The sequence below is a fragment of the Sinohyriopsis cumingii genome, chromosome 14 (genome assembly GCF_028554795.1).
Source record: "Sinohyriopsis cumingii isolate HCF-2022 chromosome 14, ASM2855479v2, whole genome shotgun sequence".
Classification (NCBI taxonomy): domain Eukaryota; kingdom Metazoa; phylum Mollusca; class Bivalvia; order Unionida; family Unionidae; genus Sinohyriopsis; species Sinohyriopsis cumingii.
The window spans coordinates 112,960,001-112,985,681 of NC_142974.1; the positions used below are offsets into that span (position 1 = coordinate 112,960,001).

Genomic DNA, 25,681 nt, shown 5'->3' on the forward strand with positions numbered 1-25,681 from the left:
TCTGGGGTCACACTCACCAATAAACAGGGCATTATTATGCATTTCAGTGAGGCACGGTAAAGTCTCTTCCTGAGAAACTCTCGCCAAGAAACAATGCATTGTGATGCACTTTAATGGTGTTATGGTAAACTCTCTGGGGTCACTCACTTTAAGAACAATGGCATTTATGCACTTTAATTTTGCATGTATAAAGTCTTCTGTGATCACTGCCTTTAAGAAAAATTGCATTTTTATGCACCTTATTAGGGCATGGTAAATTCTCCTCTAGGGTAACTTGCTTGAAGAAAAAGTGCAATTTTATCTACATCAGTGGAGTATGCTAAAGTCTATTAAGTGTGGCTTCCGATTTAGGAAGAAGTCATCTGTATACACACCAAAGGTGTACATAAAGTCTCTTATAGGATCATTCTTTTGAAAAAAAGATGTCATTTTCTCCACTCCAATTGTATATGCAAGGTGATCTGTTCAATGCAAGTGAAAACTAGGGACAAATAATGCAGGATACTATTATATGCAATGTGCTACATATCTGAAAATGAGTAATGCTGCCAAATCTACATTGATTTGTACATCATTTGCATTTGTATCATGTAATTGGTTGTTTGTGGTCTCAGAAATGCATTTTGACATTAAACGAATTGTACATTTCTTTAAGAATTATGTACAAAGATTTACCTGTGTTTGATGTTGTTGTTGTTATTGTAGGGTTTAACGCCTTTTTTAAGCACACGATAGGCTATACATGGCCCCCAGTATTTAATGGTGGAGGAAGAACCCGGGAAAACCCCGGAAAGAACCACCGACCCACGAGAAGCTACTGGCAAGCTTTCTCACATACCCACATTAGCGAATCCAAGATTCGAACCCACGCAGACAGAGGTGAGATGGCAGTGATCCATAATGGAGAGCGCTTTAGACCACTCGGCCACCCTACCTATGTTTGATACAGTTGCAAAGTATGTACTACTCAATACAAATATATTTATCAATAGATTTTGACTTAAAAGGAACATGGAAAATATTGTTAAATCTCTGCCAAATTCTTATTCTGTGCATAATTTTCAACATTGAAGGACTGAGATAGAAGATTTTGCTGGACCCGCAGTGGCTGATTGATGCTCAGAAGTCTCTCATTACCGCTGCGGCATTCATCAAGAAAAACCCTGCCATCTTTAGGAAGTGGCGTGACTTCAAAGGGAGTGGAAAACTTACTCATGAACTGATAGGTTTGTACTTTTGAATCACTGTAACGCAAAGTCAAATTGACATGCGGTTTTCACTAAAACACTTCATATTGTGCCTGTTTGGTCCTAAATGAAAATAGTACAGATGTGAGGTTGTCTAATTGGTCCTAAATAAAAATGACATCCAATGTGGCTACCACTGCAGTCATCTAGAAAATCTTGTTATCACTAAACCTCCTGAATCAAAAGTGTTATTGACATGGTGTTTTCATCAGACTACTTCTTGTATTATAATTTCTAGTCAATCCTACGCGAAAGTGATGCTGATCCAGAGCTGCCAACCCTTGAGACTCGCAATTAGTGAAAAGAGGGATACATATTGGTTAATTTTTAACACAATGATTGAAAAATTATACCATGACACTAGCTCAATCCATCTTGCATTATATGAAAATCCCATAATAAAAATGAAACATATTATTTACGCTGATTATATGTACAAATTTATTTGCAGCCAGATTTACTGATATACACAAACTTCACATAATATGTCATGATATGATGCTATGGGAGTTTTGAACTTCCTCAACTGGGCTATGGTAAATTTGTTTTCATATAGTTCAGGCTTCTTGCCTGCTGGTTAATCCTGGTGACTAAAATTGTTGCAAATGTTCTGCACCTAAGGAGGCACTTATGTTTTCTTATTTTTCCTCACAATAGGAAATACTCTTTTACTATCACTGTTGTTGATCTCCAGCTGAGAATGACAGGTTATAGTCAACAAGAAAACACACAATGATTCAGCATTTGTAGCTTACAGAACTTGAGTAGGTGGTTTAAAGTGCCCCAGAGCTGAAATCTGCTGGGGTTGCTCTTATTGTTTCCAAAATCTATATGATTTTTTACTAATGGTGTGCTTTTTCCTATTATTCTGCCACATGCCCACGTAGGCATGTATCTTTGCTTACAATTTATCTGGAATATATGTACTATATAATACTATTATTATATAGTACATGTATGACAGGTAAATTGTAAACAACGGTATTATCCCCTGTGCACATTCGCAATTCTAAAATTCGCAGCACACTAATATGCGAAAAGCATAACGTCTATCGATGTTTCATGGCTGAGTGCAAGACCAATTTTTGGTTTGCTCCAATCTTTGCATCACTATTTTGAAATGCATATCGTTTTCCATGGAGATGAAGAAAATTAAGTATATTTTAGCTTAATAAAGAAATGTTATTAATCCAGAAGATGAAACATCGAACAGTAAATAATTAGTGGTACCGATTTGCACCAAACTGAATATGAATATGAAACGATTATTGCTACTACTCCACTTAAATGAACCATCAGATAAGATGGGGTTTTCACCACAATATTCTAATGATATTTACTGTGTCCTAAATGAAAACAAACAGTGCCAAGTAGCTACTCTGAAAATCTTGTTTATACTTAAAAAATATCAGAGATGGTTTCAACACTCAGCTGTTAAAATGAAGGAATGGCCTTTATTGAATTCGTAGAGATTCTTTACACCCAATAGAGTGCCAGTCTCTTCAAGGGTTGTTTGCTTACTACTGTGTTCTGTTATACAACCTGAATTCCTGATGTAACACAGCTTAATCTTCATCATATGTACTTGTGCCAGTGAAGTCAGATTTGTTAATTATAAATCTAAAGTAGCAAGTCATTTAGGATTAAACAAAAACATAATCCTGTTAGCAAATTAACTGCATTGATAAGCTGATTCTAAGCTAATAGATACCTTGGATACCAAGTGAAAACTAATACAGATATATAATGTTAACTGGAGTCATTGTGCAGATCTGTATATTACTGATGAATGTTACACTTAATGGTCAACAATAATAAACACACAGATATTATCACTCCTAAACACTTATTTGATGACATCTCTGGTGACCTAGTGGTTAGAGCGTCCAACTCAGATGCGGGAGGTCGTGGGTTCAATCCCCGGCCGAGTCATACCAAAGACTTACAAAAATGGTATTAAGAGCTGCCTCGCTTGGCTCTCAGCATTAAGAGGTTTGTGTTAGGACTGGTCGGCCTGTTGTCAGGATAATGTGACTGGGTGGTACATCATGCTACATGTCTGCGACATGATGACCCAGTGCTAGGCGTCACTATAAACTGCCACACTGCAGACATCTTAGCAATATGACTGAAAAAGCTTCTTTAAAATTCCAAATGACACACACTTATTTGACTGAACATTCACACAGAAAATTGAGACAAATTATAACTGACTTATTATTGCCACAGAATATCGAGACAGATTATCACTGACTTTCTTGTTAGAGAAATCTACCTTTAGAATGGTGTACACTATGACAGTGTAAGATGTAAACAGTACTGTCTCATTACATAAAAGACATGTAATTGCTTACAGTTTCCTGTTAATGTGAAAGTATATTTTAGTAAGGAGTCAGAGAAAAAATAATTTTTACACCATTGATGCTTTTAATGTTTCTTGTTTTGTTAACTTGACTCATGCCAGCAAATATGTACTCATAATATGTAGCTATTTGATTTTCAGGTGGAAATCAAATAAAGTTTATTATAAATACACTTGACATTATTATTACTGTTATTATCATAATCTAATGTTATTGATTTAAATATATACCTATTTGACATTCTTAGTTCTGTCCATTTAATCATCGGATGCTATTGATTTCTAGATGCAATCTGGTCAAAGGAGGAAAATCCGGAATTCCATGATAACAAGGACCACATCATACTTGTGATGGAGAAGTCAAATATTATTGCCAGGTCAAGGACATGTGATCAGGATGGAAAGGAAGTCAAGGTCTGTTTAAAAAAGTTCTTGTAATGTCTCCACCCTATTCTAGAGAACATGCGTTAATTATTTATGATCTTCATTCATCCAGTTTTTCGAACTCTGGATATATGTGTTGTCTATGGCACTCAGTTTTGCAGATCACTGATATCTCACCTCTGTCCATGGGGGTTCAAGTCTTCAGCTCAGAAAACATGCCAGTAGCTTCTCATGGCTTGATAGTTCTATCTGGGTCCATTCTTCACAAATATATTAGTCAGCATGCACAGCTTACCATATGCTAAAAGACGTCCTTAAAGCCATAACAACAATGGTAACAACAACATCATCAGGTTTGCCTGTATTTCCTGTCGGTTCATAGATAATTCTGTACCTTTAGTTAATTTCATCTAGAAAATATGTCATCTGTAATGCAGCAAATGTTCAAGTTAGCATTATTGAATGCATCTAAAAGTAACTAATTTGTTTAAATTGTTTAGTGTGAAAAAATTACCATATATACTTGTGTATAAGCCCATTCACATAAAAGCCAACCCCCAAACTGAACAGCTATAAACAATAAAAAGTGCGTGACCCACATATAAGGTGACCTACAACTCCGAGACATCTCAAGATGCACAAGGTAAGTTCTAAATGCATTTATTTAGGTAAAGACATATATCTTTTTTAAAATATGTGTATACTTATCTTGAGGCTGGTGTGCATGAAAAAGAAATGGTATAAACTTGTTTGAAAAGTAATTTTTTTAATTTTCTGTTTTCTTGATTGTTTCTGCCTAATTTAGATTTGTGTATAACTTGATCGAACGATGACAAGAGTTTAGCATTTGCCAGTTGCTGTAACACTACCTCTCCCTTTTGACTTCATTATTGTTAGTTTATGCATTATTGCATTGGGCATTGTATATCAGTGCACCGGTAATTATGTTTTCACTTTGTTTGAAATTGTAAATACCTAACTCATTAAAATGTAATCCCAGCATGACAACACAACGAACGAACAATATGATGCTAATACCATAAAAACTGAGTTGTAGTTTGCTTTGATGTAAGCGAACTTACAGTATTCCTGTCAATTTGTATGCTGGGAGGAGAAAAAACCTGATTTTTGGGGTCGCTCCACGCCTATATCCCAATTTTTTAATATCTTCCAATTTTTACAGAGAACTCCTGATTATTACAATATGACTTCAATTTTCGTTTCTTCTAAACAAGAAAAGTCCTACATGTTCTGTTGTATCACCTGTAAATTATTATTGTGACGAAATAATTACTTTACTATAAAGAATTCAGTTCTTCATTAAATAGAATGTTAGGTTTGAACATTATTCACGTAAATTAATGATTTTTTTACCTCAACAATTAATACAAAAATAAAAAAGAACCAAAAAAGTAAACCACAACAATAAAATCCTCATTTAATTTCAATCCCATAAATTACCAGTTCGAATGCTGTAAACTCCATCTGCTATAACGCCATTGCCAAGAAAGAAACTTGCACGAATGAACACTTGGCATTTTTATACCATATATACCAAAGATAATTACCATCGTTAAATTAAAAGAAGGAATGAAAATACACACCATGCAGCTAATGTGTCTTCAAAAAACTAATTCAGAATACATGTTTTATAATAAACAATACTAAATGCTTTACGAGTCGACAATAAGGGAATATGGTCGGATAAACTAAGAGGGGGAGTTGCCACATGTACAGTACTATAAGGCAAGCTATTTTGGTACCTTTAGTTCAACAAAATTGGGAATCCTTTATTTGCCAATCAATTGCTGGTGCTTGCATAACACACAGTAGTGTAGAACATGGTTTCTTTCAATTACGGCTGAGTGCCAATCATTTTCACAAAATAATTGCATGGATAAGGATTAACTTTTAATTAGTCGTGCTGGCTTTCTTGCTTGTTTATTTAAGACTAATCTTTAGCTATTGTGCAGTTTTACTAACAGCTGACCAAAATATGAGAACACAGCACATCCTGGGGAAAAATAGGACACATCACAGGGAGAAATGATGAGTCTTTTTGCAAATTTCACACATATTGGACCAGTAAGATCTATCAATATTTTGTGAAAACAAAGCTTAAAAAATGCCACAAAAAACCTCCCGAGTTTAGGTCCCAATCTCTATTTCTTTTATTCAGTCTCCCTACTTGGTTTTTGAAAAGTTCATAGGTCTGTCCAAGACCCTGTTTTACAAAACTACGGTAATCGTACTAATATCAAGTAATAAAAGACAGTTACATTTTAATGTACTGTTATATTTACCGGTCAAAGTTCCCTCTTATCACAAGCCAGTTTCAGGATTTTCATGATTAACTGGCCTGTACTTATGTCGCAAAACAAAAGAATTTCGCCGACTATCAACACAGGAGACGCAGAAACATTAAGCTTTCCTTTGTGTGGAAAGTTATGTTTCTTCAGCTAAACCACAAAACTAAAATTGATTGATGCAGATTATTTTGTTGGAATGAAGTAAAACTTTGCAATATATTATGATAATATGGTCCACCAGGAGCAGTTGAGTCTAAAATGCATTTTTGGACAGGGGCTTACGGACTCCTAGAGCCCCTTTCACATTTTCAGGGGTTTATTTTGGAAGGAGAGGAACCACAATCATGTCTGATTTTTGAAAGCCCAGATGCTTGTAGCAAGAAATCTGTGCAAGCTTGCCACAAGCTAGCAACAAGCTTGCACAAGCTAGTAACAAGCTTGTGCAAGCTAGTAACAAGCTTGTGTAAGCAAGTAACAAGCTTGCGCAAGCTTGTGTATACTTATTGTACTAGGTAAATAAATAACAAGCTTGTGCATTCTTATGACACTATCTTGTTAAATAAGCTTGCGCAAGCTTGCAAAAATAAGCATGTGCAAGCTTGCTGCAATGTTCCAAATACAAGCTTACTGCAAGCTTTATAAATTAGCTTGTGGCAAGCTTGCTGCAAGCTTTAAAACAAGCTTGCAGTTTTGGTTTGGGAGGTCCCCAGAGGACTAGATTTGATAATTGCCCAATTAATACTTCATCACGTAATGCTAATCAGGTACTCAGACGATTATATTTGATAATTGCAACATGAATTCTTCATCAGGTAAGGTACAAGTCCCTGGGGTCATGTAGCTCATTCACTCAAATAAATATTAAAAAATAATTTATTTTTAAAATTTAGTTGTAATATTGTGTTAACAAAGTTTATTCAGTCGTAATGTTTGAGAGATCTACACATTAATTGTCATACCAAAATTTCAGATGAAAATTATCGATTGCAGTGAACTTTTACAATGGCAGTTCATCATTACACTGGGTCAGGAAAGTTAATATTAGACTGAACTACTATCAGTGCAGGGAGAAATCAAGGTACCATCTTGTGAACAGGAAGTAGTGCGCATCTTTTTTCATCTCCAGTAAGGATGTTCTAGTAAGAATGTTTAAAGACGTAGCATACAATAAGTTTTATCCTTTGATAGTACATATGACATTTCTTTAAGGTCAAAATTAACAGCATTGTTTCTAGTCTTTACATATATGAAAGAACAGATTTTATATGGGAAAATTGGTATTATGTATGAATAGAAATAAAAGACATGACATACCGTGCAGAAGATTATATGAAGTTACATAATTGCCTCCAATTTTTTGGACTTGTGTGCCTTTTTTTTCTGCCAGTGTTTTCCCAGGCTTTGTTTATAAATGACAACATTGCCATGTCTCTATTTATGTTTGTAGTATAACTTCTTCCCAACTGCAGGCACATTCCCTCTTACATTATAGCCTGTGACAAAACCGGCTGAAACAAGATCACTCTGCTTGCTTGACTGTACCTAAAAACGTCGAAGAGCGCTATCAATGAATTTGCCATTAAGCATATTTCAACAAATGTATGCAATAATCTTCAATGGAATTTTTATGAACAAGGTGCAAAATGAAGTAAATGAACACCATATAAAGGTATGTGTAATCAAATTCGCCAAAATGACACCTATAGCTGCAAAAAGTGACTCTGACCGTGTACATGAACTATGTGACGTGTACTATAATATGAACCAGAGGATTAGATCTGCTAATTGCCCCATTAATTTTTCATAAGGTAACGTTAATCAGGTTCTTATTTCAGTTAGCCATTAAATAATGGAATTTGCAAATTACAATTACAAACTTAATAATTCTATTTTTATTTTTAGGAGGAAAATTACTTCCTTGCCCCGTGTATGCTTAGCGAAACAGCACCAGAGGAGGTTATCTCCCCTAAACCACTGTCTGACTTGGAGAGCTCATCAGTACTATGCTACGTCTTTGTAGAAAAGTTCCTGCCTTCTCCCATATTCCATCGCCTGCTTGCTGCCTGTGTGGCCCGCTGGCCAGTTGTCGAGAAGAATTCAAAAACCTTGATCTACTGTGGTTGTTGTGTCTTTAAGCTTGACCTTAATCACAGATTGACGATGTTCTTTAGGGGACATGTCATATTTGTAAGAGTGACGAGAATGGGAACTACTGAGAAGACTCCATCTTCCACACTGTGCATTGAAGTGAAGGAGTTCATCACTTTGATTCTGTCCGATATTATTGGAAACCTGGAACAGAGTTTGCAATTTGAGTTGTTTATACGGTGCCCAAAATCTGATGGATACAGTATAAACAACCTGATCCCTGTTGCTGACCTTCAGAGTCGTGTAGATGTTCTCTGCGATTCCCATGGTGACGATCATTTGATAAAGTCCAGTGAGGTCCTCAAGTTCTGGTTTGAAGCAGAGGTAAGAAACAGTTTGTTCTTTGGAGTGCTTCTTTCTTAAATGTCAAATTGGTCCTGAATGGTCATGGTACTAATCTGCTGTCCAATACGGCCAACATGTCAGCCATCTTTAAATTGTTTGATCATAATTCCTCCAAACCAAAATGTCATATGATCATATCAATTTTAACAGAAGTCTACTTTTGATGATCCTGAATTTAAACAGTGCTTATCTGGCATCCAGTATGGCACCTATGGCAGCCATCCATGAAATTCTTCATAGGGATGCACCTTTTAAATGGAAAGTCATTGTGTGATGGGATTTTCACCAGAAGAATTCTTATGGTGTCCAGTTGTTCTCAAAAGAAAATAGTACAAACTGTCCGGTAAATATGGCCTCTATGGTAGCCATCTTGAAATTATTGGTACGTTTCTTTTCCAAATGGATGGCCATATTCATGTGGGATTTACATCAAAAGACTATATAGTGAATCAAACTCCAAATAACCCTAAATGTCCTATGATAAAATAAAAAATTTGGAATCTCTTGAATTAATTAAATAGTCTTGAATATTCATATTATATACCAATAATTGTGAATATCCATATCATGTACTAATAGCCTTCAATGGCAATGATGATTGTGAATATCCTGATGTAACAATGATGCAGTCCAGAATGTGTTTAAATGAATTCACATAAATTCAAAGTAATGTATTAATCTGAAAAGTCAGTTTAGTAATTCAAATAAATGAGTTAAATAATAATTCCTGTCAGATGCTTTTGACTCTAGCAACATAACTATAAGTTTAATAGATTTCCAGTGACAACTCAATAACAGAAACAAAACATTTGTTTATCAACTCCATAATGTATGCACATCCACACTTGTTCTATGACACAATAGCATGTTCTGGAATTTTACCTCATAAACAATTCAAGGCTTTGAACTCAAATTCTGATACACATTTTGTTTAAAACTTACAACCATGACAAAAGTCAGGTAGACAAAATCTTTATAGATAAAGTCAGATAGGCAAAAGATTTAATCTGCAGCCCACAATCAATAACAAAAGTCATCCTCACAATATAAATTTAATATATGGGGTGGACATACATGTGCATTACACATGTATGTAATATGTATATGTATGTAATATTTACATGTATTTTGTGATAGCAAGAATATTTTTATGATGTGTAATATATGTCTCTAATATGTACATGTATGTAATGTATGTAACATGCATACAAATTAAATTTTAAGTGTATTTTGTGTGCGAGTATGATTTTTATTTTTAACATGGCTTTTACTTTGTTATAGCCAAAATATTTTATGACATTGTCCTTCTTTCTGATTAGGTTCAAGAAGAAGATGGAGACGAAAGTTCGGTAGTTCCTGATGACCCCATTACCCAGGAGCATATCAACCATTTTCGCCTGTGTAATGCACTGACAACTGTTTGTGCTGATGCTCTGAGGGAAATCCTACGCACTCAATTTCCTGCACCACACACAAACATCTGCCAAGCACTCCTGGCCAGTCAAGCCATCTTAACCAAAGGGGGAACCAAGGGAGGGAAAAAGCAAAAAGCTCTACTGAACCAGGATCAAAGTCAGCTGGTCTTCCCAGATCCCAAGGGTCGGTATATTGGAGCAGTTGATCAATATGACATTACTTTGCTGTATACTTTGATAAGAAATGTCAGCAGTGTTTCTCCTCCAACACCATTCTGGGGAAGCCCGCCAACCGATAACCCAAGGGACACAACTCTTGGGGCTAGCGTGGAGAGAATTCGTTTGTACAGGAATAGCATTAGTGGCCATTCTGCCGATGGAAAGATAAATCAGCAAAAGTTTGCAGATTACTGGAATCTAATTGATAATGTGCTATGTGACATCGAAACCATAATTGGTGACCATGGTTACCAGGGAGAGTTGGAGAAGCGTAGGACTCAGGTTATTACACCACATGAAGCCCGTGAAAAAAGAAAGAAAATTATTGAATATATAAAGGGTAAGATAGCTTATATTTACCACTTTTTCCTTCTAGGCATGACCTTTCAGCATATGAAACTACACTGCATTATTCTGCTTAATGAATAAATAAGAATTTAAATTTACGAACACAATTTTACAAAATTTTACTAGTTGCCTAATCTTCAACAATCATGAATAATTATTAATCATTTGTTTTTGGTAACTTGAGTTGAGAATTCATTAGAGAAAACTGATGTGTGCTCCTGAATTTGTTTCTTCGTTAGCAATGTTGGTAGTGCTTGAGACTCATTGATCCATGTATCATTTAGAGATGAAGTAGCCAAGTTGGTAGGATACAGGACTCGTTTATTCCTCTATCAATTATAGCTGTAGTACCCAAATTGGCAGTTCACTGGACTCATTGATTCCTGTCTCATTTAGAGCTGATATAGCCAAGTTGGTAGTACAAAGGACTCATTGATCCCTGTAGCAGATGTGATTACACATTGTCAGTAGCAAGTCCATGTCTCAGATCCCTTGCACGTATTGTATTAGTGACATATACATTGTAGTTGTCCATTGGTTTCATGGAAAATAATAAAACTGAAATTAAATTAATCATAATCTAGTGCATAATTTAAGGACACATAGATAAAAGAAGCATGGAAGAGTTAGATCCTGTATAACATTGCAAAATGAGGATACATAGATTCTATGACAGATAATAGAATTCATGACACACAATAGAATCCGTGACATATAAAAGGCCATGCCATACAGTGGAATGTACGACATACAGTGGAATCCATGACATACAATAGATAAGAAACATAACTTAAAATAGTCTCCGGAGCTTACACTATGTCATTGGTCCAGTTCAGTTATCATTCGGCATTTTCTTTCTGTTATAGGTGTAGTACTTTGGACAGGTATTTTATTTTAAAACAATATTATTATTTCAAGATGCTTATTCCAATCACGTTTTGGCAGTTTTATATTAATACTGGTATCTGATGTTAGATTCAGTTGCTTTAAGCATGACACATCAGAAATGCTTCAAGCAGAAATGTCTTACAGGGATAAGGGCACTTCTTGTCATTATGTATATCATTGCTGGCTTAACAATGTATGCATCAGTTTTCAGATTTTGTTAAATTAGCATTTTGGCAAGTCAGACATGGAACTGTGGAGATTTCTTTGTGAAAGTAAGAGATAATGATCTTCCACAAAACTCTTGTTTTTCATGCATATGAGTATGATGTGTCAGTTCAGGTTGAAAGTAAATTTGCTTCTCATACCTGAGTATCAGACATGGTATGTAAAATGAATGGAAATTTCTTCTCATACCTGAGTATCAGACATGGTATGTAAAATGAATGGAAATTTGCTTCTCATACCTGAGTATCAGACATGGTATGTGAAATGAATGGAAATTTGCTTCTCATACCTGAGTATCAGACATGGTATGTAAAATGAATGGAAATTTGCTTCTCATACCCGAGTATCAGACATGGTATGTAAAATGAATGGAAATTTCTTCTCATACCTGAGTATCAGACATGGTATGTAAAATGAATGGAAATTTGCTTCTCATACCTGAGTATCAGACATGGTATGTGAAATGAATGGAAATTTGCTTCTCATACCTGAGTATCAGACATGGTATGTAAAATGAATGGAAATTTCTTCTCATACCTGAGTATCAGACATGGTATGTAAAATGAATGGAAATTTGCTTCTCATACCTGAGTATCAGACATGGTATGTAAAATGAATGGAAATTTGCTTCTCATACCCGAGTATCAGACATGGTATGTAAAATGAATGGAAATTCGCTTTTTTGCCTGTAAGTATGATGCACAAGATGAATTATAGAAACTTTGATTATCACATGTGAGTATGAGGTATGCGGTGAAGCTGATAACAAATTTGCTTCTAGCGTGATTATGAGGTATCAGGTGAAGTTGATAGGAAATTTGCTTATCACACGTGGCTATAAGGTTTGGAGTGTCATTCACGTCAATTATGCTTCTTGCATATGAAAGTGGTGTACGATGACGTTGAGATTACATTTGTTTTTATATCTTTAGTTGTACTCGGTAATCATTTTATGTATGTACACATTCTTGTTTACATGATTTTTTTCTTTCTTTTCCAGCTGTAAAAGAAAAGCTTGTGTCAGACCTGGATGCCCTTGCTGAAGCAGCAAATGCTTAAACGTTGAAGTCTCTCGAGGTCAAAGTCATGACATATCACACAATAGCATTGGATAAGGACATGACCATTTCGATGGTGATCAATAGTATTTGATAAGGGCATGACAGTCTCAGTGGTGATCAGTAACATTCGATAAGGACATTACCGTTTGATTGGTGATCGATAGCATTCAATAAGGACATACGAGTCTCAGTGGGGATCAATAGCATTGGATAAGAGCATGAGAGTTTCAGGTTTAATCACTTGATAAGGTCATAAGTGTCTCAACAGTGATTAATAGCATTTGATAAGGACATGAGTCTCAGAGGTAATCACTTGATAAGAACATAAAAGTTTCAGTGGTAATGACTTGATAAGGACATAGGTGTCTCAGTAGTGACCAATAGCATTTCATAAGGACATGAAAGTCTCGGAGGTAATCACTTGATATGGCAATCACTTGATAAGAACATGAGTTTCAGTGGTAATCACTTGATAAGTACATGAGTGTCTCAGTAGTGATCAACAGCATTTAACAAGGACTTTATAATCTCAGTAGTGAACAATAGCATTTCATAAGGACATGAGTGTCTCAGTAGTGAACAATAGCATTTCATAAGGACATGAGTGTCTCAGTAGCGAACAATAGCATTTCATAAGGTCCATTATTTTATGCATTACAGCTGTTATAAAGCAGAATGTGTACTTAATTTAACAGTTGAGTGGAAAATCAGTTATGGATGATGCCTGTACTGTAGAACATTAAACTTTGAAATAGAGCCGTCATAATCCACAATGGATGAAGCAAATGAGTGGGAAATCAGTAGTCCATGAGTGTTGTACTGTAGGACCACTAGACTATGCATTACAGCTCTTAAACCTATAAAAGTACATGTATCAAACAATTTGCTTCATTTATAACTGTGTCATAATAGCTCTAGACAGATTAAGCCAAATTCTGGAACTTGCAGTGTTTTTGAGTTTGCTTTAAATATGGAAGTAACTTCGGCCATCATTAGTTTCAGTACTTTTGACCAGATTGTACGTCACTGAAGTGGAACCTTGATTCACCTGACTGACGTTTCGGCGATTCTGACCGTATTGTAACTCACTGAAGTGGAAACTTGATTCAACTGACGGACATTTCAACACATCCAGACCAGATCCTACTTCATTACATACTGAAGACACGATTCAACAGGATGAAAGAAAGAAAAGTTCATTACAGTGTGTGAAATTATTAGTACATCAATTCAAATCAAAGGAAACGTAACCTTAAAATGGCATAACATAATGTGACATTATGGTTAATTGGTCTAAAAGTCTGAGATCTTTTAAAGTAAATATTGATTTGTAAATCGATACATTCCATGGTCTGATAGTAATAGTATAAATACCCATGCATTGCGTCAAAGCCCCAATGCCGCCGGTTTCATAAATTTCATCATTGTTCCAATCTAACTTTAAGCTTTGAAGGAAGAAATGATTTGTAAAACAAAACGTTATCCGACATTAACTGGTCTTTGAAATAATCAAGATGCTAGGTGTAAACCACGTTCAAATATTTAGTGTGGAAATAAGATGTGTCACCTCTCAATTCAGTCCCCAAGGTAGGTCGTAATTCTGTTATTGTTTGGAAGTGTTCCAAAAGAAATGATTTGATACATTCAGCAAATTATGTTAATTATTAATATAATACAAAAACATTTGAATGTGATGGACAGATTGATTGTAGAGGAAATCAAGAGACACAGGCCAGCCATTTTGGAGTGGTTTTCAGATGAAAATGCACGTATTAGATAAAAATAGGACCAGGGTGAATATTGGTGATCAGCTGGGGTTCTTTAATACTTTGATGGGTGAACTTTAGTCTGAAAACAATCCCAGCTGTTGTGGATTTCCATTTTAATTGGTAAGAATACAACCTAGTCTTGCAAAAGATAATGTATGTCAGTTATGCCTTTGAAGAACAGAATCTCGTAATTGCTAGGTCAAGTACTGCATCATATCAGATGCGAAATGAGAATAATGTATAACATGAGGATCACCTACTGTGTTGAACATGGCATGGTGTTAGCTTATGTTTACTATGTTGAGATCATCAAATCTTCTGTTCCAGCTTTTGGCTGAAATTATTTGACCCAACGACGATGCCGATCAACATCAGATTAATTCGTCCACATGCGAAACATGGCAGAGTTTCTCAATTCAAGGGAGAAATCACAAAGCTCATAATGTGATGAAACATCGATATTATCAAGTTATAATGGCACCCAGTTATGTGTAGGATCAATATCTTTCATGATTCAATATTATTCAGATGATTTGGTCTATATGACTTTTTGCATGTAATAGTGGCATTGGGGCTTTAATGCATTCCATATAAGCAGTGTAAATACCCATGCATCCTAATAATTCAGTGTTTTCCAAAGTTTGGTACGTGCAAAGGTTTCACTGGGTATGCGGCAGATCACTTAGTTTTGCACTTAGAAAAACACTGTGACACTGGAAGAATGGGTATGACAATAAGAACAATGTCCCAAAAGAGGTATGTGAATATTAAAAATTTGGCAGCCCTGTATTAATGTATTATATAGCAGTGTAAATACACATACATCATATTAATGGATTCCATAGTTGTATTGTAAATACACATTCACTGTATATTCCATAATAGTGCTGTAAATATCCATGAATCAAATTAATGCATTCCATAGTTGTAGTATAAATACCAACACATCTTATCAATGATAAATTTATGTATTAACTCATTATCTCATGAACGAAGTAACTTCGCTTCAGCATAAAGCATACAGGTAGAAGGGTCACTTTGATGAACAAGGAACCAGGTATTCCCTACAACATATAGGTAAATGAATCTCTTTGAAAAGCAAGGAACCAGGTATTCCTCAACAACATAAAGATATAGGGATCACCCAGGGAAGCAAGAGACCAAGTAAGTATTATCACCCTATAGAATACCGGTTGAGGAATCAAGTATCTAGGTTATCCATTGCATATTGGTGCAGGGATTGCCTTGGGCAGCAAGAGTTTTATCTGTACCTGTATCTATAAGACTCACTGACATGAACCAGGTAACTAGGTAAAGTATTGGGACTTATTATGGGATGATGAGTAAACGTCACTGTGCATCGCTGTACACTTTATGATCATGATTTTAGCAAGTAACATATAATTATTCTATAATTTTAACCTGATCATCACACAAAATGAATACAGTTATTCCATGTAAATCACGCCATCCCAAGTAAACAAAATCTCTCATGAGTTGGTAATTTTTAGGAAAGTTTTATTTTACTCCTAAAGGGGTTCTTGTTTAAATATATTATATATTAGGAGCTGTATTTAGCAATGGCACCTGTTATTCAAAAGTAACTTGAATGTTGTTTCCTAATTAATTGTTAGTTGTTTATTAACTTATACAAATATACAATTTATTGCAGTGGTATGATACCTTAGAAATATTAAAAAACTTGTTATTTTGTATATTATTTTTAGTTCTTATTTATTGTAGTAGCGCACTGCATACATGTCAACCATTACGCTTTTGACTTAATCATTACGATTTGTTCACTAAATTATTCCGTACACATAAATGTATTCGGATTATGCATTTTCAGTATATCCCCCTCCAAAAAAAATAATTTGTTTTGTCATTTGTATTAACATCTCATTAGTCTCGCAGAACATATTCTAGAAAGCACGGATTATATGTAACTATTACATACGAGTACGCTTGTCCATAGGCTTGCAAGCCTTTCCTAACATTATTATGTTCTTTTTATAGCAGCTGCCCTATTTCCAAGATATGTGATGGTTCTGCTTTCAAACCTCTGACCTCAGTTTCTGGTTATAGCAGCTGTATGGCTTAGTTAGGAGAGAACAAACTGTTTTTTTAACTTGTAATCTTTGCTCGCAGATTCTTTGTTGAATTAATATCTAGTACAGAACCAGTCTGTAAGTATTTGGCGCTAAAAGTCAATTCTGAATTCTTCTAGTCTATGCGTGTGTTAGAGCAAAAATGTTTTCAAATAATTTCACAAATGGATTATGAAAAGACAAACAATCAATTCAGAAATGAATACATGAATCACACAATACAGCATTCCATTTTAGGGCAGCTTCACGCCCCTTGCAGACTGTGTGGAAAGGATTTTAATATTGGTCATGGTGGTAAAACAAAGAAACCTTGAATTGGCTCATTTTGCTAACTCCAATACTAAGATAACTTCTTTTGTACAGCAGAACTAAACTGTGAACAAAAATTTTATAAATGCAGCGGTATTATGTACCATGTTCTTAATAGAACATGGACTGCCCCTAAGCGGCAGAGATTACATTGGACCTTTGTTCAAAAGGACGTGTCGTGATTCCGAAATTGCAGAAAATATGCATGTGCAAGAACATTCATCTAATAGAGTTAGGTGGTTAGCAGACGACACTTCACTTAAAATTGCATAAGCCATGACAATTCGGCCGTTTAGTATTGCAACAAACAGGAGTAGTGATTATGATGACAAATCGTTGTACCCAGTCTGTGTAAGAGACTTTGACAACGAAAAGGGCAAAGTCAGAGTGCTCTTTTTCATTACCAGATTTAACAGTAGATTTCACCGGAGAAAACATTTTTTATTTGCATGATAATTCTTTGAATAAATATAAATAGGCAGAAATGTGTGGGGTTTTCAGCTGATACTGCATCAGTGATGACTGGAATTCATAAAGGGGTTGCATTCTATATTTTGAAAAATGTCTCCATTGTTGTTCATATCAGTTTGTCTCTGTCATGATGCACCATGCTGCAGGAAAGGCTGCTGATAAACTAAAAAGAGAACTCCTGAAGTATCAAGTTGGCACTCTACCTGACAATGTACTTCATTTGGACAGAATTGAATTTTTTCATCTTATTTCCCAGCTTAAAGAACAAGTAACTGGAAGATCTAAATTTCCGCTTCTTTGTCAGGTTATGAAAGAAATATTAATTCCTTACCATTATAATGCTGACTTGAGAGATTGTTCAGCATTGTTACAAAAAAAAAAAAACAACTGAATGCAGATCAAGGCTCTGTAACCCATCACTTAGTACTTTACTGGTGTGCAAAACATTCATAGTCTCAGCTTGTACAAAGTGTTTTGAAATGCAATATGACAGTCTCTTGCTTTATAAAGCTCAAAGTGTTATTTACGAAAACTTGAAGCAGTAATTGATGTTAAAAGTCTAGAGGGATACAAAAATCACTTGGTACATATGCTCATTGAATTTTCATCATGTTATATGTTGATCAACCTTTTTCAGCTCGAATTACTCTTTTTGTCCAATTGGGTTGCACTTTTTCTTCGCCACGGGTTGGCATGTATGGCACTGCCAGGAAATGTTTATCATTTATTGTTTTAAATAGAAATGCTACAGTTATATAGCACACTCAGGAGTGGTATATCAATCCTAAATATTAATGCTACAGTTATATAGCACACTCAGGAGTGGTATATCAATCCTAAATATTAATGCTACAGTTACATAGCATGCACAGGAGTGGTATATCATTTCTAATTAGAAATGGTACAGTGCAATGACGGAGTGTTTTATAGTTTTAAATTGAAATGCTGCAGTTACGGATCTGTGTCAGGAATTGTCTATCATTTCTAAATATATATGTCAGTTATAGAACACATTCAGAAGTAGCCTATCATTTCTAAATATAAATGCTTTAGTTAGAGAACACATCCTGGAGTGATTTATGATTTCTAAATGGAAAAGATATAATTATAGAGCACTGTCGGCAGTGGTCTATCATTTCAAAACTAAAATGCTACAGTCATAGAGCACAACCAGGAGTGGTCTATCGTTTCTAACAGCAATACTTCATTACTAGAACACTAACTCATTTATTCCATGGTGTATTATTTCTAAACTGAAGATAGAAAAGCTACATAACATTATCATCTCTTTAATTTCAAAATATTGTTTTGTAACAGCAGGAACTTAAAGTCACTGAGTGAAGAATTGTCAGTCAGACACAGTTCACTCGGGCACCTGACCCATTTGCAGAAGTCTTTTTCAAGGAATCCATGTTAATGGATATGTTGTACATAACATGACCAGAAAGTATTGCTTGTTGCAAGTTCAAATCTTATTAGTGGTTCACCCTTCAACATATTTATAACTAGTGCGTGTTACAATTCATTCATTATATCTTCTCTTTATATAGCAGTAACCCCTGTCCCTTTTAGGAAATTAGTTCAGTAAAGGTCCTCAACATTACTATATCATATCCCAACTTTTAGTGTTGGTGTAAACTCTTATTTTTAGAATACGATTGGTTGAAGGTAAGTAATGTGTATTAAGCTATAACACAACATGGGTCGTACCTCAATTTAATAGGAATTCATATTCATTCAACAGAACAAGCGATAAACATCAGTTTGATGTCGAGACAGTCTGTGGGAAAGTATGGCTACAGAAAGGTCACTCACCTGGAATGCCTTGTATGTTCAGGGTGTGAATGTAAGAATAATTCTACTTTTTCCACAGCGAGGACTCGTGTAATCTGGAATCTAGCCAACTTCTACTCAGCATGTAGAGAAAATGTTAATCCCCCCCCCCCCCATCATCTGAATTTTCAGGTTTCATCTTCAAATACATTACCTAATCATAATAGTAGAACCATTACTACCTTGCAAATCCAGCCTAATGTTATTTACCCACCTAGGTTGCAGTGAGGTAAAGTGATCTCCTTGATACAGGGATTGTTGCCAGATTCGATAATTAAGTTACTACTCCTGCTCATACACCTCTCCCTTGATAACTCGGACACAGCGAGGTCCACAAACACAGACTGCACTATATGCGAGGGCGCGAGTTACCGAGAGACCTCTAAAAATTGAAACAATCCTCTTGAGCACAGAAAGCCGTGGGGGGGTAGGGGACTGGGCTGTTTAATGACTGAATCCTCATTTTACAATCACATCAATAATAATTGTTAATAACTCACCTTTTTAATGAAGTTGTTGCTTTTTCTGTATAGATACCATTTATTTTCAAAATGTCCAGCATGTGAAAGATCGTTCCAGCTGGTTTCAACGACCATCACATGTATGTGAAAATATCTGTGTATTACGTCACTGCTTTTTGTTTTGTTGATTAGTCTGGATCCCAGAGTGGGATTTAATAGTATAATGCTAAACTGGGAGTAAAGGTAGCAGGATATTACACTAACTTTTGATACACCACCAAACAAGATTCCTTTTTTTCCTCTGAAAAAAAAAATTAGTAACATTTATTTCCTGAGAAAATTGTCTACATTGAAACTAGTGCAGTATTTCCTTGGAAGTAATAGTGAAACTTTTTACCATCCTTGAGGATATCTCTGTCAGTTCAGGAATTCTTTTAAACTTGCTTGCCCACAATGGCCCATATAATTATGTGAAACTAAGCTATTTTATGAAATATTCGTTTTCGCTTGGTTGCCTTGGTATCTTTGATCACATTTATGTGAGTCGGTTAATTTAAGGTAGTTTAATTATGTTACATACACAGTAACTTTTATAACATTGTTCAGTTGATCAACTGAAGTGACTTCACCTGACATACAACCAGGGCTGCTAGGTTTTAAGTATGTAGGATTTGCATGCCTTTTAATAGTTATATTATTCCACTTCCTTTATTTTGATTCCAAATACATAATTAAGGTGATAATACAAAGGAGGCCATCTTTTAGTGCAGTGCAACCATACAACATTCACTTCCGCAAGTCAGTTATCAAAACACGGCACTTAATTAGATTCTCAGAGAAACCCTTGCTGACATAGCTGTTACGGTAGATTGACAGATTTTACGTTTAAATACACATTGCATTTATGAGGAAAAGGATAATATATTAGCATATTGTCCTGGGTAAAGTGGGTTATTCATTCCGCATACAGGAAAATTACCCCAGATCAAATAATGTGCTACACATATCTGCTCACTAAGTTAGGGCAGTCACCACAAGTACTGTATCTGAGTGAAACTTCTTTAAATGATACATGTGCCATGGAATGGAAATCCGAGTCCACTTCTCTAGCTTTTATCACGAGATCTTTTTTCCTAAAATGCTCAGTTTGATCTAGTGGGACCTGAAGCTATTAACAGACAGTCTGTCCAGGACAGGCAAAGAAGGCCTCACAGAATAGTCTCTTGACCGCTTCTTAAGAGTCATTTTCTCAATAGGAACCAGTCTGTGTTGGACCTTTTTGCTACCAGGCTCAACATTAGACTCTCATTCTGTTACTCCAGTCCCAGAGCAGAGGGCATGGGCAGTGGATGCATTCAGCTTCCAGTGGGTTTGTATGTTTGCATATACCTTCCCATTATTCCGACTGCTTCCACAAGTATTAGTGCTCACATAGCACATCATTCTCATAGCACTTTGTGGTGCAACAATCATGGTTCAGCTGTCTTCTAGACCTCAAATGAATTTGCTATGCATGTCGGCTCCCTAAGTTAGGGCACTTGTCACAAGTATTCACCACAAGGATTTGGCGCCAATCCATGTACCAAGGGGAGATCACCAATGTGGGGAGATAACTGTTAGCTTTATTTGCAAGATTGTAATATTTCCCCATAAGTATTATTATTAGGCAAGTATTACTGCAGACACATTTCACTAGAAAAAATGGATTTTTTTCTCACAGAGGCCTAATGCGCCCACTATAAGTGGACTCATTTTTCAGCCGCATTTGAGGGAAGAAGAACCTATTAGCAGACAGTCTGTCCAGGATAGGCAAAACAGTCCACCAGATTGGTCGCTTACCACTCGGCAAGAGTCCTTTTTTCACTGTGGGAAAAGCCTCTGCTGGACATGTTTGTCACAAGTACCCTTTCTGTGTCTACAACAGCTACCCTTTCTGTGTTTCTCCAGTCCTGAACCAGAGAGCATGGACAGTGGATGCATTCAGCTTCCATTGGGATCATCTGTTCACATACGTATTCCCACTGTTCTGAATGCTTCCTCAATTTCTCACAAAATGCCCGAACGTCCGCAGATAACATCATTTACATAATCTCCGTTGTTCAGCAGTCATTGTTCAGCTATTTATAGACTTCTTGATAGATCAACTGAGGTCTATAGCTCACAGTAGGGATCTTCTGTCACAATGCGGTCTTCCTCCTACACAGTATTCCGCACATTCTCCACCTTCTTAACTCATCTTGGGTGATCTATCCACAATAACACGTGTTTGAGGATGGTTTCCAGTTGTATCATACTACAACATCCAGTGTCTGTGAGGCCAGGTGGAGAATCTTTTATGATTGATGCAATAGGAAATACGTTGAAATTAGCTGTCCCTCTCTAACTTCCGTTGCTGATTTCATTTAGTTCTTTCAAGAACAAAATATATTCAGTGTTAGATTACAAAAGTTGTAGAGTTATCATTTCCAACACTTTAAAATTCTCTGTTCAGCAATCGGTTCAGATCTGTACCTTGCAGATCTCATTAGGTATTTTGAGCCGCTGCTACCTGTCCTGTCGCCCATTCTTTAATTCTCAGACGGAATCTATCTTATGTTTTATGGTCTTTAACTCAAACTATGTAAACCTTTGAGTTAGACGTACTTTAATGACCTCAGACTCAAGACTGTGTCACTTTGGCATTTGTGAGAAGACACAGCAAGATTCGTGCATTGTCTGCTGATACTGGCTGTCTTTAGATTGATGGGAATTACAAATCTGATTCCATCCTTTGTCGACCATGATATTTAGCCAAAAATATTTGATCTTCGGTGGTTCCATTACCTATAGAGATTCCCTGTTTCAAATGTTTGCTGGAGATGATTAGGATATGCTTTTATGTCCAGTTAAAAGCAACATCTCTCAGTGCATTGAAAGACAAATCGAAAGATTAAAAAGTCTCTTACTTTGTTTTTAAGGGTTCCATTGATATTTTGGCCTTTCTTATCTCATTGTGGATTGGCACCACAATCAAACGAGTTTATCATCACCTTACTCATTTTGACCTGTTTTTTATGAAACAAGAAGCCCGTTGGTTTCAGATTGTTTATGCCTCATTGGCCCATCATTCTTCCTTTAAGGACATCATTAATGCAGGATTTTGGCAATCCCATACTATCTTCCTCTCTTTATACCACTGCTTGGTACATAGCAAAAGCACAGGCATTTTTATCTGTAGACCCATAGTTATAGAACAACCTGTGTCCCATAGACCTATAAATAGAGCTCTCCCACTTGTGGTGAGTATCTTCCATTTTTGTCTCTTTTTGATCAGTTTGGCACATCAGCCTTCTCGCCTGACAAATTCATCTACATAAATAGCAATGGGTAGGTTATTGCTGCTGTTAATATTTAGCCTTTGGGAGGGGAATAAAACTAATTTGTATGGTGTATTACTTACCCCTTGCTATTGTCAAATGCCTCCCTCTCATCCCACTGGCGTAATTTTGACGAATGTGTGCTTCTAAAGTTTCATAGAATTATTGTTCTACTATTTCCTTCCTCATTTGCAATAGGGTCAAGTAATCCAGGTAAACTTTGTATAGTGAATCAAAGTATGAACATGAGGTTATAATTGTATCTCTTTTTGCCTTTTTGTTTTTTATTTAATCCAAATGAAGACCCAAGAAAATCTTAAACGTTTTCATGGAATGTGATTTATTGAACAGGTTTTGACTAGATGTTTTACAGAATGTAAATGTTACCTTTATCAATTTGTCTTCTGTTTTATATACGTTTCACATAATTGTAATCTTTTTTACTTTTTCCATTTATTATTGTTGTATTTTATGTTTACGTTTAGTTAGTATGGTTTATCTTCCTACAGGTTTTATGCAATTTATTTTTACATCTGTGGAACATTTTTATTTAGTTGGTACCATCTGGTTGCTTTTGTACTGTTGTGCAGTGAAACAGTACTGCACACATACATATGCACGTACGTACACACATATGTACAGACACACATATACACACACATCCATGCACAAACACACACACACACACACACACACATACATACAATATCAAAGCTGCAAGTAATTTCAAAATTGCTTTTTACTTCATCTTTATATATTAGTGGCAAAAACAATGATTTTATCAAAAGTAAGGTTTCTAAATATGGACAGGTTTCTCCTCATCCCAAAAACAAAAAAGTATTTCAGCTTCTTTTTTTTCTTTGTATCATTTAACCCTAACATATCATCTGAAAACTTCTAATCAATAAATATATTTGCAATCCATCATCCAGTCCTGTTATCCATTATTTCTCTCTCTCTCTCTCTCTCTCTCTCTCTCTCTCTCTCTCGTGGCCTAAGTGGTTGTAGGTCACGGGTTCAAACCCCCACTAAGTCATACCATTGACTTACAAAAATGGTACTAGCAGCTGCCTTTCTTGGTGCTTAGCATTAACAGCTTAGTGTTAGAACTGGTTGGCCTGGGGTCAGAATAATATGACTGGGATAGACATCATTCTACATGTCTGCAGCATGATGCCCCAGTGCTAGACATCACTATAAACTGTCACACTGCAGCACTCGTAGCAATGTGACTGGAAAATTGTTAAAGCTACGTTAAAATCAAAAACACTAAATTTACCTTAAATAACCCAATATCAAACAGGTAAGAAACAAATTACAATCCCTCATAATCCATGTTCAAACTGGAAAAGAATTGTGGTGAGTGAATGTGCATAACTGAAATAGAATCGTAACAAAATTGTACAGATTATACCGATTCTACAGAGGCAAAAACCATGATATCCATGACGGTATTAATGATTTTGAACCATAATTAAAGACCTTCATCATTACAAAACACTGAGCACTTTTATCTGGCTGAGGGTATGAATTGCTAATTGTATTCGCCTGAACGGTCTTACTCGATAGAATTCCTATTTGAACTAACTTGAATGGTCTTACTGGATAGGATTGCTGTTTGAACTGACTTAAATGGTTTTACTGGTTAGGATTGCTGTTTGAACTCACTTGAATGGTCTTATTGGATATGATTGCTATTTGAACTCACTTGAATGGTCTCATTGGATAAGATTGCTATTTGAACTCACCTGAATGGTCTTACTGGATAGGATTTCTATTTGAACTCACTTGAATGGTCTTACTGGATAGGATTGCTATGTGAACTCACTTGAATGGTCTCATTGGATAAGATTGCTATTTGAACTCACTTGAATGGTCTCATTGGATAAGATTGTTATTTGAACTCACTTGAATGGTCTTACTGGATAGGTTGCACAAATAAATATACATCTTTTATAATAATATGGACGAAACTTCAATTGTTTCTTTTGGCAGCATCAAACACAATCACAAAATTAATAGAAAAAAAGCTCACATCACTATAATGTATCATGAAATGTAATACAGTACAGTCTTTAAAACAGTAAAATGCAACATGAAATGTAATATAGTACAGACTTCAAAACAGTAAAATGCAACATGAAATGTCATACAGAACGGTCTTTAAAACCATAAAATGCAACATGAAATGTAATATAGTACAGACTTCAAAACAGTAAAGTGCAACATGAAATGTCATACAGAACAGTCTTTAAAACAGTAAAGTGCAACATGAAATGCAATATAGTAGAGGCTTTAAAACAGTAAAGACCCACATGAAATGTAATATAATATAGATTTTTCGAAACAGTAATCGTCACGTCTATGGCAATAAAGGTCACATAAATAAAAAGGCATTAGAACAAAACACACGATGCCTGATG

The 25,681-nt window shown here is 35.6% G+C and overlaps 2 protein-coding genes across 2 annotated transcripts in view; both read left to right on the forward strand.

Moving 5' to 3' along the window:
- Positions 1 to 1,199, forward strand: part of LOC149784620 (uncharacterized) — a 62,360-nt gene extending 61,161 nt beyond the window's left edge. Inside the window, exon 9 of the mRNA XM_089932683.1 lies at positions 1,066 to 1,199. Within this exon, the coding sequence (XP_089788809.1) occupies positions 1,066 to 1,084 (19 nt within the window). The 3' untranslated portion in view covers positions 1,085 to 1,199. The remainder of the gene's footprint in view (positions 1 to 1,065) is intronic.
- On the forward strand, positions 1,094 to 24,182 carry LOC149784621 (uncharacterized). The gene is made up of 5 exons (XM_089932684.1): positions 1,094 to 1,226; positions 3,896 to 4,023; positions 8,205 to 8,774; positions 10,115 to 10,769; positions 12,891 to 24,182. Exons 2-5 carry the CDS (start codon positions 3,961 to 3,963, stop codon positions 12,947 to 12,949), a joined length of 1,347 nt encoding a protein of 448 aa, XP_089788810.1. The 5' UTR covers positions 1,094 to 1,226; positions 3,896 to 3,960; the 3' UTR covers positions 12,950 to 24,182.
- Positions 24,183 to 25,681: the final 1,499 nt, after the last annotated feature.

Coding starts and splice junctions, on each gene's coding strand:
- LOC149784621 (XM_089932684.1), top strand. CDS start 3,961: ATGGAGAAGTCAAATATTATTGCCAGGTCAAGGACATGTGATCAGGAT. Junction 4,024..8,204: donor AGGATGGAAAGGAAGTCAAG/GTCTGTTTAAAA, acceptor TTTTATTTTTAG/GAGGAAAATTACTTCCTTGC. Junction 10,770..12,890: donor AATTATTGAATATATAAAGG/GTAAGATAGCTT, acceptor TTTCTTTTCCAG/CTGTAAAAGAAAAGCTTGTG.